A 19,520-nucleotide genomic window follows, 5' to 3' on the forward strand; every position below is an offset into this window, starting at 1 on the left:
GTGCATGAAACAGACAAGATGGACACTGATTTTGCCAATCAACTTTATTGAATCTACATATTTAACAGAGATCAAATAAAATGAATTTCTTACAATGATAGCATGATGTCAACATTTTCAGAATGTGAAGCTGAAGTTGCCATTGCAGGTTTTTTTTGTCTAAATTATTAACCCAAAAGATAAGTGGTACTGAATTTAGCAAAATGCTAATGCCTAAACACAAATTAAAACAATATGTAACCAGGAGGGCTGTTGTATCTAACCATATCTTATTTTTTGCATTTTATTGTGATAGGACAGTGTAGAGCTGACAGGAACCGAATAGAGAGAGGGGGCAGGATTCGGAAAGGTCTTCGAGCTGGGATTCGAACTCGGGACGCCCATAGAACAATGGCACTATGTCAGCACAATGCCAACAAGACTATCCGCACCGACTTTACTTTTATGTTTTTAATCGTTTTATGTTCCGAATCGTTACATGCTTTATTGTAATTGTCCAATACTAGCCTATTTTGTACATGCAATTTAGCCAGGCTTACTGTAAATTAAAAAAAAAGAATAACAATTTCATGCATTTTACTGTAAACTACATCCATAGAGTGCTGCAGGAAATTAGTTTTACAACTTTTTTTGCACTTCCGATTCCATTGTTCTGAAATCAGTGTTTTTTTGGTTAACACAAGCTCAATATATTTTTAATGTTTTATTTTAGGGTGTAAAATAATCAGTTACACCGTACTCATGATTTTTTTTAAGCATTTACATGTCTTGAAATAGGCTTATACTCTTAAAAATAAAGGTTCTTTATTGGCATCAATGGTTCCACAAAGAACCTTTACCATCCATGGAAACTTTTCATTCCACAAAAGGTTCTTTACAGTAGAAAAAGGTTCTTTAGATTATTAAAACCTAAAGAAAAAAAATGGTTCTTTTAAGAACTGTTCACTGAAAGGTTCTTCGGGGAACCAAAACTGGTTCTATGGCATCGCTGTGAAAACCCCCTTTTGTAACCTTTATTCTTAAGAGTGTAATAAGTGGCTAAAAGGGACTACAGAGGTTGTTTGGGATATTAAACGTGATCATGCTGAATGTGTAAACTCATCTACTCACTAGTCCGCTTTTATAAAATTGTTGTGTTTATTGTATTCCAGCAAATAAATATTTGTTGGAAGTTTATTAGTAATGATGTTGAAGTCATGTGACTGTGTAGTTCATTTAGACTAACTTTATTTATTTTTTACTTAGCAATAGTATTTAGGCTTAAAATTCATTAAAGTTCTGTTCATTTGACATTTTTTCCCCACTTTATTCAAATATGACAGGAAGTAGACGGTGTAGAAGTGACAGGAAACAAAGTTGGACAGAGAAAGGGGGGCAGGATCAGGAAAGGTCCTCAAGCCGGGATTCAAACGTGGGATGCCCGTAGCGTGATATATGTCAACACGCTTCCCACGAGGCTTTCGGTGCCGACATAAAGTTGTGTTCATTTGTGAAGATTATCATGATAAACAAAACATTCAGAATTATACACTTATGTTGTTAACAGAGCTACATTTCTGCGATAATCCAAAAGCCAATAGAAATATTGTGTCGAGGAAAGCAGTGTTATGCAAACTTTCAGATTGGCCTAAGAAAATACAGCATCCCGTCCTCCATGCCCATGACACACCCCAAATCTGAAACTTGCGTTTAAAGAAAATCAAAAGTTTCCCACTCTTAGGACTTTGTGGTGATGTTCATAAACACACAACCTGTAAATGCACTCCTTTCGAAATGATGCACCAAACTGCTTCCAAATCTTGACCCCCTGACTCTCCCATTACCAGTAAACGATATAATTCTAGTGTATACCAGTATAAGAATTGGAACAAAGCCCTAATGTACTTCCACTTAAACCTCTTTTAGCCACAACAAAAAAAGATTTTCCGAAACAAAATGAATGGGTATCATGAGGTGAAACTGGGCAGTCATTTTCAAATGTGCAGTTGACTCATTTAATTTTTCATTGTCATCACTCCTTCAACCACTAAATATACAAGTTATACAACAAAATGGACAAGACTGGCTATCCTATTTTCGCCAAAAGTTAAATTTTAGCCTTTAAAATACACTGCATGCTACACGGCTCGTTTAAAGTAATTATGTTCCATCTTGAGATCATCATGTAACAGCAAAAGCAGAAATTATGGCTCAAAATCTTTAAAATAACTAAGAACTTCCCATCCCTATACACAGAAACACAAATTCCTTTAATTCCTTAAAAAATCACAGAAAATTCAACCAGGACTGAAGAAGCCAATTGGAGTAAAAAGCTCTTGATGTGGCCAAATGCACTAGCACAAGCTCTTTTTCCAATAGAGGATAAATGTGCAGGGCTGTTTACTCAACCAGTGCTATGACTCCCAAAATAGCCTGACTTCAGGAATGAGAATTTCAGATGGGCCTTGTCCTAAAGAAGAGTTGTCTTAGAATGTTATTTGTGTACTTATTCAAATGGAGTTTCATGAATAAAGCTAGTCTCTGTGACAGTTATAGTTCATAATTATAGCAGACATTCAAAGCCACAATTGACAGACTCCAGGTGGAAGATGCGTTCGTGCCAAGACAAGGCTTCCCCAATTTACTGTTTGCAAACCCTGAGGGTGCCCAACACCAAACCCAAGAGCTGTTTCTGTGGTTTACAAGATGATTTAATGTGCAGTAACTTAGAACTCAAGCAAATATACTGCTTTTAATATGCAGCTCCTCTGGTTGCCGAGTGTTTTTTGGTTATTTCTTTCTTTGTTGGGTCAGTAGCCCCCATAACATGCTTAGAATCATAAAATTTAACTTCCTTTTGATTTTCTGTTTTATTAAAAATTTTATGACACCCATGTGGAATTTCTTGAACCTTCATAATAATCCCTTCTCTATTGTAAAAAATTTTAACAAACAAGAGGGCTCAGCTGTATAAAGACCCACAATGATTCACTGGCACAATATACAGTAATACAAGATACAGTAAAATCTACAAAATAAAAATAAAATCTGCATTCAAGTAAATCATGCACAACAATTTTTCAAAACTGAAATGATCTGCCAACAATTTGTTGTCTGACCACAGTCTCCCCTGCACATATGGAATATGGATGAAATACACTGGCCCACCAACTGCGTCTGTCAGCACAACTCTTCCTCTATGGTTTCCACATTCCCTTCTTTTTCCTCCTCATTTGTGACACTGTCTTCCCCACTTCCTGCACTGTAAATAAAACGATAGTAGAACAGCGTGTATCCATACGACTGCTACATCATAATATTTGCATGGTTACTTTTTTGCTATGCCAATGACAATAAAGCTGACATAAATTCATAAAAAGAAAGATTTATAATAAATAGATATTTTCATGTCAAAACCGCATCTACTGTATTTGCATTGAGTAAGATGATTTTATTTTGATGGGTATGGGTCACAAGAGAGCAAGTAATGTCAAACCTTTCATTAAAACTAGGATAAATACTTTAACACACTGTTAAATCTTTGCATTGAACAGATTTGTTCCGCTCTGTGATAATCATAACACATATTCACAGCAAAAATAATCTGCACATTAATTTTAAACCCCATCATTCATGTGTCTCCATACCTCTTCTGGGTTTCGCTTTCAGTGCTGTCATGATCCTCTTCCGCAGACTCATTGTTCACATGGATCGCCTTATTTGTTTCTCCCTTTGATCTCACAAACTTTTCGTCTAGACCTGCTTGCTCCAAAGTATTCCTGTATCTGCGTTCAGCATTATTCTTGGCATTTTTCTGAAAGCATTAGGTATATGCATATGGTAAAATATGACAGTTACATTATTCGGAAGAAGAATGGGTTTAGTGTACCTGCGACACCTGCTCAAACAGGTACGGGCGAGCTGTTACTCGGGTTTTGATTTCCTTCAGGTCTTTTTGATAATCTTTCATCCTCTCTAGATCAGCTTGCCTACATTCACAACAATCAGTTTCATAATCAGTTATTGCATTCCTGGCTTGTCCTCTGACATTTGTTTTTTCAAAGTACTCACCGGTTCTGTTTGAGTTTCTCTTGGTAGACCTCTTTAAGACTTTTATGTGGGTCCATTGCCTTGGCTCTCATTGCTACTGCCCTGCTCATAGCCTGAGACTTGATTCTGTGCTGCTTCATCCACTTTGCATTCTCCTGCTCTTTGAGGTTCTTGAGCTCCAGAGATCTCCTGTATGACAGATTATAGGATAATTATTATGATAATAGAAAAGCAATTTTAAATTGGTAAATCATCATTTAATTTTAGTGGAATAAATACAATTAAGTCAAGTCAAGTCACCTTTACTTATATAGCGCTTTTTACAATGCAAATTGTGTCAAAGCACTGCACAATATCAAAAAAAAAGGAAAATAAAGTGTCAATAAGTTTGAATAGTGTCTTTGCAATAAGGTCGGCGATATCGTTGGAAATGAAGCATCCCCAACTAAGCAAGCCAGAGGCGACAGCGGCAAGGAACCAAAACTCCATCGGTGACAGAATGGAGAAAAAACCTTGGGAGAAACCAGGCTCAGTCGGGGGGCCAATTCTCCTCTGGAGAATTAACTATATGTGCATATATAACATCTATTATGTGCATACAGTTCATTATAAATAATATGTTTTTTCCAAGTTTACAAAATAACAGTCATATAAGGGCCCAAATATGTTGCATACATGGAACAAAATAGATACAAGAGAATATAATAGATAAATACAAAAGAAAATAAAAAAGTGTATGTATTTTATTTCTGTAATATGATATATTTCTGAATATATTTCTAAAATATTTTTTTTCCAAATCTTTCACATTATTTTCTATTGCTTTAAATAATGTATTTTATAATTGTTTATTGCTTTATTAACATAGCCATAACTCTAATACAGTTTTTATTTTATTTAATTTGTGTTAAGTATTGCAAAGATGTTTGAAAGTGCATTTTAAAAGTGTGGAACCAACAATACTAGCCTAAAACGATGCTAAATTTTCTATTTGCATTAACCAATAGCCTGTGCAGCAACAGGATTTAATGAAAAATTACAAATAACAGTGAAGTTAAGAATTGCGCACTTGTATTGTGTATTATAAAAGAATATATGATTACTTTAACTTTAATGATTTTAGTCATTGTAAAGTTTTACAAAATTATGAAAAATTAGGAAGTGGCAGGCTCACCTTACAGCCATGGATTTTTCCCTGGCAGCATCTGTTATGTAAGTTGGAAGAGTGTCCACAGACAGTGATGTTAGGCCACCAAATGAACTGCTCTTTAGATTGATCTTGTCTGTAGATTTCTAGTCAAGAAAAATTGCATATTACACAAAACACATTCCTCATAGGAATTGCATTAAATTAATCTAAACTAAATACAACAATATTAAATTTGAATAAAATAAAAACTAAAAGTCTTTCAAATCACATGAGCCAATATTTTATTCACAATAGATCATAGAGAACATAAATGTTTAAACAGAGAATTTTTACACGTTTATCCACTAAATGAGCTCATTTCAAATTTGATGCCTACTACAGGTCTCAAAATAGTTGGCACGGGGGCAACAAAGGGTTGAAAAAGCAAGAAATTTGGAAAAATTCAGCTGGGAGAACATCTAGCAACTAATTAAGTTAATTGACATCAGGTCTGTAACATTATTAGCTATAAAAGGGATGTCTTAGAGAGGCAGAGTCTCTCAGAAGTAAAGATGGGCAGAGGATCTCGAATCTGTGAAAGAGTGTGTAAAAAGATTGTGGAATACTTTAAAAACAAATTTCCTCAACGTCAAATTGCAAAAGCTTTTCAAATCTCATCATCTACAGTGCATAACATCATCAAAAGATTCAGAGAAACTGGAGAAATCTCTGTGTGTAAGGGACAAGGCCAAAGACCTTTGTTGGATGCCGGAGGTCTTCGGGCCCTCAGGCGACACTGCATCACTCATCGGCATGATTCTGTCATTGACATTACTAAATGGGCCCAGGAATACTTCCAGAAACCACTGTCGGTAAACTCAATCCCCCGTGCCATCTGTAGGTGCCAACTAAAGCTCTATCATGCAAAAAGGAAGCCATATGTGAGCATGGTCCAGAAGCGCCGTCGTGTCCTGTGGGCCAAGGGTCATTTAAAATAGACTGTTTCAAAGTAGAAAAGTGTTCTATGGTCAGACGAGTCCAAATTTGACATTCTTGTTGGAAATCACAGAAGACGTGTACTCCGGGCTAAAGAGGAGGGAGATCTTCCAGCGTATTATCAGCGTTCAGTTCAAAGCCAGCATCTCTGATGGTATGGGGGTGCATAAGTGCATACGGTATGGCAGCTTGCATGTTTTGGAAGGCACTATGAATGCTGAAAGGTATATAAAGGTTTTAGAACAACATAAGCTCCCCTTCAGACGACATGTTATTTCAGGGAAGGCCTTGTGTATTTCAGCAGGATAATGCAAAACATTTGGCGCATCATTAAACGAAAAATACGTCAAAGACGACCACAAACTCTTCAGCCACTGGAAACCTATATCAGGTAAGAAATGGGACCAAATTCCAACATCAAAACTCCAGAAACTCATAACCTCTCGATGCCCAGACGTCTTCAAATTGTTTTGAAATGAAGAGGAGATGCTACACCATGGTAAACATGCCCCCGTCCCAACTATTTTGAGACCTGTAGCAGGCATCAAATTTGAAATGAGCTCATTTTGTGCATAAAATTTTTAAATTTCTCAGTTTAAACATTTGTTATGTTATCTATGTTCTACTGTGAATAAAATATTGGCTCATGTGATTTGAAATTCTTTTAGTTTTTATTTTATTCAAATTTAAAAAATGTCCCAACATTTCCGGAATTCGGGTTGTAATCTAAATAGCAACCTGTGGGTTTTCTGGGCTCCTGTGACGTAGCTGTAGCGTGGACGTGCGCAGCTGGAAGGGTTTACAGTGAGTGAAATCCCTCCTCTCTGCTGCCTCCATTGCCTTTTGTTGAAAGGCCTGGTAGAGCTTATCAAAGTCAGGCACGGCAGCATTAGTTTTAGGTCTGAAGGACAGCTTCTGGTCCAAGTAACCCAGTATCTTGCTTTTGCTCTTCTGAGCACTGTGGGTCTGTCTATCTGCACTGGGTTCCAGCCTTTGAATGGGTGCTGAGGAGGCTTTCAGAGTCTCCTGAGCTCTCAGATGAATGCGAAGCTTCCTTTGCTGCTCCTGCTCTGAACCAGCATCACATAAATACAGGTTTAGAAGCGGAGTAAATGACGATGTTTTAAATATTCAAATAAAATGTAATTTTACATTTTTCTGTGAACTTTTTCTTTAAATATGCTACATATGAAGAGTTCAGATGCAAAAGCCGAAGTCTAAGTGCCATTTGAAATTAGCTTCTAAAATTAGCATTTTTTTTCTTAGGCTCCTATGTTCATGCTTAGTTATTTCATTTTGATGGCAATGAAAATAGTCTATTAATTGCCATTAACGTGAAATTACTAGACCTACACATACAGTAGGAGCCTGATAAAAATGCTCATTTTAGAAGTAAATTTCAAACGGCACTTAGAGGCTTTTGCATCTGAACTCTTCATATTGTGTTTAGTACATACAAGAGCATATAAAATAATATATTATAATTTATTTTGATAAATATTCAAATAAATGGCACCTTCCAATTGTTCAGAGAAGCTGGGATCTGAGACCGCTTTAGGTGCAGGTTTTCTCACACAAACTGGTTCTGTTTTTTCAGTTTTATCGGCAGAGACCATCTCCTCCTTCAGCCTCTCTCGCTTCTTCTCCTCCCTCTTGTGGAACCTGAAGGGCTTCTGCATGGTCAAGAGGAAATCTCTCCTCTGCTCACGACCTTCCTTCCTCAAGCGCTCTTGTTCATGGATGAGTTCATCATAAAGAGGCTTTGAGACGTGCTCAGGGATGGGAGCGACACAAAACTGTTTCTGACACTCGGCCAGGTCTGCCTCCTCTTTGGCTTTCTGTGAATCCTGGTGGAGAGGCGTCCTCTGTCTCTCTGTTACTGTTCCCAAAGAATTAGTTCCAGTAGTTCTTGGTGCCTTGACTCCATTTGAGGTTAAATTCCGCAGAATCACCTTTGAGCTGAGGACAAGATTGGAAGACGTATGTTTCAGTACAAGATCTATGAGAACATCGTTATCATATTTAAGATTTGAATTACCTGTGGTGTTTGCGGTTCTCAGAGTTTCGCCCATCATGATCGCTGATGCTCTGCTGGGGTATTTTGGATTTAAGTATCCATTCAGTGCTCGAGGCGAGCAGGGAGTTCTGCAGGAGCCTCTTCTCCAGGCCATTCTGGTGCCGAAGCTCTAATTTCTCCAGCTGCTGCTTGCGTTTGGCCTTCAGAGCCTCCAAATGCAACTCAAGAGATACTTCAGACTTATCTCTATCCTCATTACAGGACAGGAGGCTTTCTGAAACATGCACATTGTCTCCCTCTTCAAATCTAGAGACATCTAAAGTGGGAGAGATCTGGACAGAATATCTGTATTTAGTCTGTTTGTTGGATTAATGAATTGTTTTATTTTTGAAATAAGAAAGGAGCTTAAAGAAACAGCCACCAAACTGTAATTTAAATTTTGTAATTAAAAACACTATTTGAAATTTATTATTACATGCTATGTAAGTGAAACTACTCTAAACAATATTTTGGGAGTCTACGTGAAATATTTGTACAGTATTTAATATTGTTATTAGACTGGCTGAACAACCAGCACTGATTTCCATGAATGCAAGCACTAGCATAAATAATTATTTATCAAACCGATTTTATATATATATATATATATATATATATATATATATGAAAGAAAAGAAAATTGTTTGTTATCATTATTGACGATAAAATATTGACGTTGTCAACTCAACAGCGTAAATGTTGTTACTATGGCAACCCCAAACGCGCATAGTTACGCTCTGTTATTGTTGTTCGCCTTCACCAAAAGCGATTCAAAAAAACTGTATAATCAACAACAAAAGCAGATTAATCAACGTTGAATCGATAAATACAATGGAAAATATCAGATGTGTTTCTATTTTAACTCAAACTCTGGTACTCCATCCCCTCTTCCGCTATTATGGATTTTTTCTCACCATTGTCATCTGATCCATGGTGTGATCAGGCCGGCTATGAGGACATCATTCAGAATGCAAGCTAGATACAGAATAGCATCTGTTTCTCAGCAAACACTGTATGCAGCAACAAAGCACGCATGCATGTCGCCTACGTTCATGTTTAAAGTAACTAAACGCACTTGACTTTATCCTCCACGACGGCAGGTGGCGCTAAAGGTAACATGCTTCCATCGTGCTACCATCTCTGAAGAAGAACTCAGAAGTGAAAGTGTTTTAAAAGACACTACTTTTACGCTGTCGTTTTATACTGCTGTTTGTGACATGCATTTCACTTGTAAAGTGAAGACAAATGAAATGTTTTGGGAGCGTCCATGATTCGTTTTGATTATTTCAGTGGCTTTTAACATAGCAAACAGAACTCTTACGTGTTCTCTATTAACAGCAACATGGCTGGGTGATAGATAGCGTACTTGTCAATGACAGGACAAATATAACGAAGAGATTTAGATATTTACCTTTAGGCTTGTTAGTTTTAACAAGTGTGTTTTTTCGCTGCAATGTTCACTTTTGCGAAAGCTAAACTAGCAGTGTTCGGGATAGGACGGCAGTGTGTTGCACTGAGGGCACTCAATGGAGCGCAAGCGGTGCGTAACTTTAGAGGATTTGCGTCCTCCGAAGGAGATGAGGAATCTAGCACTTCTGAAAACGAGCTCTTTGACATTATAATATCCGGCGGGGGAATGGTGGGCACCGCTATGGCGTGTTCTTTGGGTGAGTGATGCACCCAGCCTGCTTTTGCCCCTCGCCTCCATTCTCCCACGCTGCACTTCCCAGTCGCAATGAAATCCTTCACGTGATTTTCTTTACCCTTGTTTTTTCACACAAAGCGAGGTTGTTATATTTGATGAAAGTGTTTTGGCTGGAGGTGATGAAGGGTGCAATTGCGGTTGTACAACAATGTGACATTCTCATGCCCGTATAGGATGCTAAAGCAGCGTGCAATCAACGCACAGGTTTTATGCAAACTTTAGTAAGTTCTAAGGTAAAATATGCAAAATTAGAGAAGAAACAACATCACAGTGATTTAGAAAGGACAATGGAATAAAAATATATCTTCCTGCATTTAATCTGTGTGCTTCTTTCAGGTCTAGATCCAAATTTGGCAGGGAAGAAGATTCTCCTGCTGGAAGCTGGTCACAAAAAAGAGATGCCCAGGGTTCCAGAGACCTACAGTACAAGGGTCAGCTCCATCAGCCCAGGCTCAGCAACGCTTCTTAGTCGTACGGATTTGTGGAGCTTTTTAAATTTGCTTTCTGTGTGGTTCATATGGCACTCATGGTTCTATAGAGGAACACCCTACAAGCCATTTTATCTACCTTGGGTAGTTCCAAAAAATAATCATAATTCTTTATTTATCTTCCAAAAATGGGCAAAGAGCACCATTAAATACAAAATAGAATCTAGTCTCTTAAAAAACATATAGTTGCTGTTGAGGTTAACCAAAACCGTTAAAAATATTTTTCATTAATTGAAATAAAACTGAAATAGGAAATAAAATAGGTAACACTTTAAAATTAAGGTTCCGTTTGTTAACTATATTTAATGAATTACCTAACATTAACTTACTATGTGCAGTGCATTTGTTACAGTATTTATTAATCTTATGTTAACGTCAGTTAATAAAAATACAACTGTTCATTGTTAGTTACTGTTAGCTCAGGTCCATTTACATTAATAGATACAACTCGTTTTATTAATGTAGTAAATGTTGGATTCAGTATTAACTAAGATTAATAAATGCTTTTTCGTTGTTCATGTTAACAAATGGAACCTTATTAAAGTATTACCATAAAATATATTTAAAAAAAACTGTTTGAGTTAAAGTTTTAAAATAACTCAAACTTAAATAAAAATAAGGCTAAATAGAAATTTTAAATTCATAAATCAATAAAATGACAAAAGCACAAGTTCTTAAATGTATTACTATAAATTGAAATTGTTCATTTTTGTCCTTAACAACTTTAATTTTTAGACACTATGAAACATTGGCTAAAAAGACAGTTCCCTTTAGCCCTTGATAGCAGATCAAATTTCTTACCATTATCTTTTAATTGTCACAAATTCCAAAATGAAGAAGTACAGAAAAGATTTGGCAAAAAAATCAAACAAACAATAGATTTTAGATGGACAGTAGTAGATGTGATGCCACAGACATTGAGCCACCTTCCGTTGCCGGGCTACACAGTGTGTTATGTTGAACGAAACCTATGCTTTTGATTGTGTCCACAGAATGCATGTTTGCATTATGGGCAATGTTGGGCACCATTTAGAACCAGTACTTTGGGTAATGTGGAGGCACAATCCAATCACAAGGTCTGTGGTGAGCATAAGTACATCTGTTTCATTCAAAGCTCTGAAGCTGCACTCCTGTCATTAAAACTATTTACAGTATAATGTTTGTATATGAAAGATTCACCAGGAAGTAGGTCAGTAGGTAGCTTTCGCTCTTGCGCTGTGTGCTTTTTCCATTACTGTATTTAGCTCTGGTTGGATATGATAAAGGATAAACATCTTAATTGTGTCCTATTGTGTTACAGGTCTTGGTGCTTGGGACCATATTGTAAATATGAGATGCAAGCCGTATAATAAAATGCAGGTCAGTAAAACCAGTATGTTGTAATACAATGATTACTTGGGCGGTGCCGTTATGCAATGATAGTATCACATTCTACTGAATGAGAATCATATTCACGCACCACAGTGTTTCCTGGCACTTCATAGAATGTCCATCAAAACACCCTACAAAGTATAGTACTTTTTTACAATTAAAAATGTAAATGGAGTAATCAAATATCCCACCAAAAGAAACTCACTTCATTTAAAAGCAACTAACCACTAAATCAAAACACATTGTGTAACCAACACAGTTATTTACTATAACCTTACCTGCTTATTTTCCTGAAAGCAGGAGGCCGCTCCATTAAAAACAGCTGTATCGTGTTTTGCTCGTCGTTGTTTGCCTCATCACACTGTAAGCAGCCACCCATAAATTAATGCTACTGAACCACAGCCTCCGAATACAAAACATACATTAGAGATGCAGAACCTCAAACTCCGCATCGCAACCTGACAGTTAAGCTTGGGTTTGCTTGCAGCCACAGTTTATCTATTAGAGTCTTATTTAGCGGGATGACATAAATCTAACTGTCTACTAATTACGAAGATTCATGTGAGATGCTGGGAGAGACGTTAAAAGCTGTGGAGACTGTGGAGATAACAAGTAAAAGGCCCCTTCGTTTACTATGCTGTGGTGGGGTTTCTCCTGTAAGATGTGGATTTTTCACTGCCAGAATGAAATCCTGTGGTTCCTGGGCAAACTAAGGGGTGTCATCAGTGTGCACTTTATAGTAATATACCTCACCCATTATACCTTTCCTGTATCCTTTAAGAATTTTTTTTGTTTTATGTCCAAACAAGGATGAAATTGCAAAGGAACTGAGCTTGGTTCCCTCTTGCCCTCCAATTAAATTCAAGCGGTTGGAGGAAAGTGACTAAAGCGGGCTTGGGATGTACCATGTTCCAGAAAAAAGTGTGGAGGTTCCCTAAAGTGTTATCAGCTAGATTTGTTTCCCTCCACAGTGGTCTGAATGTTTTCCGGTATCTTTGTTACAGAAATGATCGCTTTAAAAGGGTCATTTTGGCAAGGGACTTTTTAATTTGGCAGCGACTGGACGTACATAGCAACTCCAAAACTTATCAACAGCTGTGTTTTTCCTATTTGTGTAAAATCCTTATAATTGTGGGTTGGTCACGTTTGAAATCTTCCACGTAACCATGTATCAAAAATTTCAAAACCATTACTATTAGTGGTTTTAGCATGGCTGTATAACAAGAAAGATAGAACGGTCCTTCAGAATCCATATTACTCATGGTTTTAATTGTTTGCCAGTCACCTTAGTTACAAGTCATTTTAGTTTTTTAAAATATAGCTGCATCCATCACCAAGACCTTTTGCATTTAAAACCATCTGCATGTTTTATTAACTAAGTTGCAAGGCAACTGGAATGAAACAAACTTAGCCCGACAGTAAAGTTTGCATATTTGTTATTTATTATTGGCTTAACTATAAATACAAGCATAAATCGCCACAAAGAATGGCATTTTACATTTCTGCCTCACCCCAGTGTGTTTACAAAGTCAACCGTGCAACCTCAAAGGCTGTTGGTGGCTGATGTTTGGTTAGAGTATCTGGCAAAACTCTTCGCTCAGTCAAACTGCTTTGATGTGTTGAAGTTCAATGAAGCACATGCTCTTTTGGAAATCCATAAATAGCGCCTGAGCGGTCACATAAGGATAGAGTTGTAAACCACAGCAATAATTTGGTTCTTTGCTTTAGGTTTGGGATGCTTGTTCAGATGCCCTGATTACATTTGATAAGGAGAATCTGCAGGACGAGATGGCGTACATCATTGAGAACGATGTCATTGTGGCCGCCCTCACCAAACAGCTGCAGACACTCTCTGGTAACGGATCCAGATTTTGATCTTTGATATATATGGATCGATTTATGTGTGTGTTTTGGTAATCATTGCTTCGCACACTGAACTTTGATCATTACATGATGATATATCCCTGATGGTTGCTTTTGCTGTGCTTTTTCCATGTTGCTAAATGTTTTCCCCAGCACTCTCGAGTGCCGAGTGGGCTCCCTGTTAATTAGTTTTAGGGATGGCTTGGCAAATGATGTCACCACAAGCCATTCCTTCCTGTCTTGGCAAAATGTTTATTTGTACTCCTACTCCTTTTGAACATCTTTCTTCTTCTGTTTTTTTTTTTTTTCCTAAAGATTCCACTTCTTTGGACGCATTCGTGTTTTTCCTGCTATTTTGATCATCCAGCACATTATTTTGGTGGGAGTCAAAAGCCCCACGAGAATTGCCACCCTGTTCGGACACGTGCAGTGGTCTATTGACCCATTTAACAAAACCACATTCCTTTCCAGCCGTAGCATCTCACTCGTTCGGGGTGCCTGAGCACAGACAGCATTTTACTGTAACATTTTGTTGTTGTAATTAACTAAACCGTTCCAAAGCTCTGCATTTGGCTTTTCCATGCCATGCTCTGTAAAACGGCATATTTTTATAAACGGGCTTTTTTAAAATGCATCTTGCGTTTAACAGATGTGCGGTAGCACATGCATGTTCACGTGTTTCTGTCAAGTTGGTGCTTTTTAACAGTCTGCTATTTCTACTGAAGTACTAGACAAAGAGTACATGCATCAGCCAGCTGTTTTTTTCCGTTACTCTGCTCTCAGAGCAGCAAGAAGCCAATATTTCTCACCCGTGCACAAGAACTAGTGTTCAATTTTGTGGACAGAATGGTCTCAAGGTCCGAAATGTAGGCGTAATTCCGGCTCTTTTATGCGCTAGACCGCCTTTTGATTCTACGGAAAGTGGATTTTCTGCTTCCTTTACTTTCGTCCTCTGTTGTGTGCAGGATATTGGCAGCTGGTCATAAGTATTGCATGATTTGCTTGTAGATAAACACCATTAGTCAGCCGTGGGTGACTTGCCAAAGCCATTAAGAGAATTGTCAATGCTAGCAGGCCTCAACCAGAGAAAGGAAAACAACTTTGTGTTTTATGAGGTGGTTTGATGATCCTTAATTTTTGACTTTGTCACAGCCAAACCCTGTTTGTTTGGATTTTTTCCCATTTCTCAAGTGGAACCGAACAAGATTTGGACTAATGCTCCTCTTGTTTCATTTTAATGTGTAATGATATTTTGGTGTGATTTATAATTCATGTCTAAACCAGACCATGTTGAAGTGCAGTACCGAACAAAAGTGGTGAAGTACACCTGGCCCCGTCCTTACCATGTCTCTGAGTCCATCCCTTGGGTTCAGGTGACTCTAGCTAATGGAAAGACTCTCCACACCGAGCTGTTGGTTTGTAGAATTTATCCAGTTTGGCATTGGGTATTACAAACAGAACAGTGCATAACTACATAAGCAAAACCTCAACTTCTTAAGGTAGGTTTGATTGGCTCTTTCAGATTGGTGCTGATGGGCCAAACTCAACTGTGCGGAGAGAGGCTGGCATCCCAACAGTCAAATGGAATTACGATCAATCAGCAGTTGTCTCTGTTCTACATTTGTCTGAAGTATGATGATCCTCCAGTTACAAATTTAAATCGTATTGCTTCTCGTGTGTTTTTCACAACTTATTGACTACTGTAATTCGCTCAGAAATGTCACATTGCAAAATTGTATTAACCTTGCAATATTGTTTTTCAGCCCACAGAAAATAACGTAGCCTGGCAGAGGTTCCTACCAACCGGACCCATTGCAATGCTTCCTGTGAGCTGACCATAAGAGTTTATTTTACTTGTAAATGATGTCAGTTGTACTTGATTTGTTTCATTGGCTCGTCGTGATATCGCTTAGTGGTCAGATGGAAAATACATGTGTTTGTAATGGTACTCAAGCCCAGACGTGGTGTATGTGTCTGCTCTGCAGTTGTCAGACATGGAGAGCTCACTGGTCTGGTCCACCAGTGATCAGCATGCTGAAGAACTTCTGCTGCTGGATGAAGAGAGCTTTGTGGATGCCATTAACTCTGCATTTGTGAGTAAACACTGACACTGTTGCCACACGTATGGTCGACCTCCCTAAACCGAACACCTCATGAGCGCTGTGCTATTACAATATTGCAATAGTTCACTTTGGTATGTAGAATAACATTATAAAGAAGTGATTTTTGATTGAAATGTCCTATCTGTGCTCTACATTCTCTTCATTTCGGGTGAATGCCCTCAAACTGACCCTCACAACCTTTTTTCTTCTTGTTTCTGTTTCCGTCAAAGAAACTCTTTTCCCAAGCTGGCTATTTTTACTGGCCTTACTGGTCACAAGCCTTTGCATCTGAGTCACGCTCGCCATCAAAACTGGTTTGCTAATTAAGCCCAAGGTTTGCCAGTGTTGGTCATTACTCCACGGAATGTTTTTTGTACAGACCAAACTCAAATGTGTGGCCTGCTCAGCATTTTACTTTAATTAGGCATGCTTTTTGCATCTCTGCTGAAATACCTGTCTTTTAAGACTTTAGTGTCTTTAGTGCACAAAGGAAGAAGGTATAGCTTACCTCAGATCACAAGATAAAGATAGCATTAAATTAATAAAAATCATGTCATTATTCACTCGCCTTCATGTTGTTCTAAACCCATATGACTTTATTTCTTCAAAATTGTGGTGTTCCACTGAAGGATGTTTACGAAGCTCTTTCCCATACAATTAAAAAAGCAGCAGTGACCAGGGATGGTCATGATCCAAAAAGGCCTATAAAAGTGTCATTTGAAGAAGTCCTTGCTGTGCTATGTTCCAAGTCCACTAAAGCAGTGGTTCTCAGCCTTTTTGACTTGAAGGTCCCCCAATATAAGGTATTACCGCTGTTAATTTTGTTTTCCTGTTTGCTTATAAAAAATATTTAAAAAATGAGAATCATTTGGTTTCACGTTTTTTTTCCCCTGTTGGATTCTGAATGATTTTTCAAACTTGCTTGCATCAGAGCACATGAGTCGTGTGGACTTTTATGGTGCTTTCTTTTAGTCCTTCTCAAAGATGTTCCAACTTTCAAAAGTGCTTCACAATTTATCCTTTTACATTTTAGATGAAAGAAAGTCATATGGTTTTGGAATGACTTTAGCAGTAGTCATGATTGTATTTTAACTGGCTCTCCACTCATCTTCCATCCAATTTAAGCTTAACAATTCTATTTTGAATAGAGGTTCTTGCACACATCATTCCTCTGGTGCCATTGCCACTGTTGTTCACTTCTCTGTTTTACTCTCTTCAGTGGAGTAATGAGAACCATTCTGAGCTGGTGGAGACTGCCGGCTCTCTGTTTCGGACGGCCCTTTCTGCTCTGCACATCAGCTTCCACCTAGCGTTGCAGGTATTGGCCCAAAGAGCCGGGTCATGTTCCCACTAGGCATGGGCCATGCCACAGAATACATCTGCCACAGAGTGGCCATCATTGGGTATGTTTGCAAAGTTGAATGAAACGATTTTTGGTTTGAGTATTTGTTCGGAGTTTAAAAAATTTCCCATAAGTATAGAGTCAGATGTATATATAAACGAGAAATCTCTCAATATGCTAGGTTTATAGTGCAGCTGTACTGTTTATGTGGTTTTCTGAGACCTATGTGATGTATTTCTAAGGTAATATAGAATCCACAAGGAGGAAATTTCGGTAGGTTTGGCCGGTCAAGTTAAATATGGCTCCTGACTGAAGGTTTCCTCTCTATATTTTCTGATCTTTCTAATTTCAGAGATGCTGCACACAGAGTCCATCCTTTAGCAGGCCAAGGTGCCAATCTAGGCTTTGGCGATGTGGCCTATCTCACAAAAGTTCTTAGTCAAGCAGCATTTAATGGAAAAGACCTTGGTAAGTGTTCCAATGTCAGCAGCAGTCAAGCTGATTGTGTGTTCACTGGATGTATGGCAGTTTTCAGAGATGTAGATCAGATATTTTCATTTAATAAGCATTAGATGAAGTCTTGTAATGTGAAACTCATACATTATATAAGCTATATTGTGAAGAACTACCTCACGTTGAAGAAACGTGTCAAGAAACATGAAGGACTTGAAGACTATGTATTTCAGATCTTAGAGTATTTCATACCTGAAGTAGCATATTTTTGGTTGAAAAGAGCCGAGTGGAGCTATCTGTGGTTTCTCATAAGCTCTTTTCCATTTCCTTATATTGAGGGTGATCTTTAGTAAAAAGAACTGGTTGTCCTACAGTGTTTTTACTTGTCACTCCTGCCAAGAACTGCTCATAAATTTCTTTCCAGCCACAAATGGAAATCTTATGAGGAACTGTTGACATCAGTTTCTTAGAAATTCATATATGTATAATTAAGAGCAGTAACTGATGTTTTCCATATTCGTTCATATTGCAGATATTTGATTTTGGAGGAAAATAACCTGAATTTTATGGTATGAAATTTTAGTAAATGTGTTCAATTAAGCGAAAAGAACCATCTTCGTATTGCTAATTTATAGGTTTTTTTTTGTTTTGTTTTTTTATCAAATGCAAGGCACGAGATGTTTGGAAGTTGATGCCGTATGATTGAGGTGTAAATCTGGAGAGATTTCTGCAGTTGTAAATTCTGTACAGACAGCAAGTACCAAATTGATAACAGAAAGGACAACTTTTGAAGAAAAAAGAGAGTACTTCACAAGCTTTAATGTTTAACCATTGTTCCTTTGAACTCTAGGAGCCATGCAGCACTTGTTGGAGTTTGAGACTGAACGCCAGCGACACAATCTTCCTATGATGGCAGCCGTTGACCTCATGAAGAGACTGTACTCCACTAATGCCGCCCCTATGGTTCTACTGAGAACCTTCGGCCTGCAGGCTACCAACGCACTGCCTCCACTTAAAGTATGATCACATCTCTTATTCTTCCCACAATTCCTTCAAAATGTCAGATTTATTTTTATTTCCTGCTCTGAAATTATTGGATAATCTGTTCCCTTCCTCCATCGTATTCCATTATTTTGGACCTTGCTCTTTTCCTTAGCTCTGTGGCAGTCCGCTCATGTTCTCGTTAATTTGTCATCTGTGCCTGCTTCCAGCTTCAGCCTTCTTTCACCTCTCCAACTTTTGCTCCCTCTTTCACTCTTCTTCTGACTTCTTCCCCTCTCTGACCCCATCCCCCCATCTTGTCCTCTGATTACATGCCTTTCTACTCTTATCCGTGCCTGTAATTTACATGGTCAGGAGCTACTACTATTGCTATGTTTAGCCCTAAATTTACTGTTACCGAAAATGTGTGGGTGGAATTGCAGGGCTATGCATGGTGGTGTTGGCTTGTGTTTTCACACTCCTTTTATTACAGGCCACTCTTATGAAATGGTTTCATTCCTTTAAGCGATTCCAACCAGAGGGCCCGTAACTTGTCTTAAGCCTTGAGGGATATCTCCCACATTTGCTGTTTCTATTGTAGATGTTACAGCCAGTTTATGTGCGTCAAATGTAATGTAAGAAGGATGTGTCACCCTTCATGATCAAAAGTGGGAAGATGTACATTTCTCATTATGACTATTGCTTACCTGTAAGTCACTTACCTCAAGTTAAATTTATTTTCTTGTACCCACAGGAGCAGATCATGGCCTATGCCAGCAAGTAAAACACTAGCTGCAAACTGGATGTTTTCTGGATCTCTAATGTTGGAAGATTTTGTTCATGGAATGTATAAATGTAAATTAATAAATTATATTTTATTCCTTGGTCTTTGTTATTTTTATGCCATGTTTTCCAGTCACCCATATGAAGATGTTACTACTCTGCCACCTTTACTAATAGAACATAAATTTGCATGTGTACCAAACATGTTTCTGGAAGAACATC

The 19,520-nt window shown here is 38.0% G+C and overlaps 1 protein-coding gene and 1 pseudogene across 2 annotated transcripts; one reads left to right on the forward strand and one right to left on the reverse strand.

Moving 5' to 3' along the window:
* Window positions 1–34: 34 nt before the first annotated feature.
* LOC306886482 (protein FAM161B-like) lies at window positions 35–9,283 on the reverse strand. Its single transcript, XM_079443605.1, has 9 exons — window positions 9,125–9,283; window positions 8,193–8,503; window positions 7,671–8,113; window positions 6,893–7,224; window positions 5,204–5,322; window positions 4,051–4,218; window positions 3,869–3,968; window positions 3,627–3,793; window positions 35–3,241 (listed from the first exon to the last, which is right to left on the reverse strand). Exons 1-9 carry the CDS (start codon window positions 9,140–9,142, stop codon window positions 3,160–3,162), a joined length of 1,740 nt encoding a protein of 579 aa, XP_079299731.1. The 5' UTR covers window positions 9,143–9,283; the 3' UTR covers window positions 35–3,159.
* A 242-nt stretch (window positions 9,284–9,525) lies between these two features.
* Window positions 9,526–19,398, forward strand: LOC306886483 (ubiquinone biosynthesis monooxygenase COQ6, mitochondrial-like; annotated as a pseudogene). Its single transcript, XR_013785941.1, has 12 exons — window positions 9,526–9,877; window positions 10,252–10,386; window positions 11,704–11,762; window positions 13,503–13,629; window positions 14,922–15,052; window positions 15,160–15,267; window positions 15,401–15,463; window positions 15,623–15,730; window positions 16,959–17,142; window positions 17,434–17,549; window positions 18,385–18,551; window positions 19,270–19,398. The product of XR_013785941.1 is annotated as a ubiquinone biosynthesis monooxygenase COQ6, mitochondrial-like (transcript).
* Window positions 19,399–19,520: the final 122 nt, after the last annotated feature.

Source organism: Barbus barbus, assembly GCF_936440315.1.
Source record: "Barbus barbus genome assembly, chromosome: 20".
Lineage (NCBI taxonomy): Eukaryota > Metazoa > Chordata > Actinopteri > Cypriniformes > Cyprinidae > Barbus > Barbus barbus.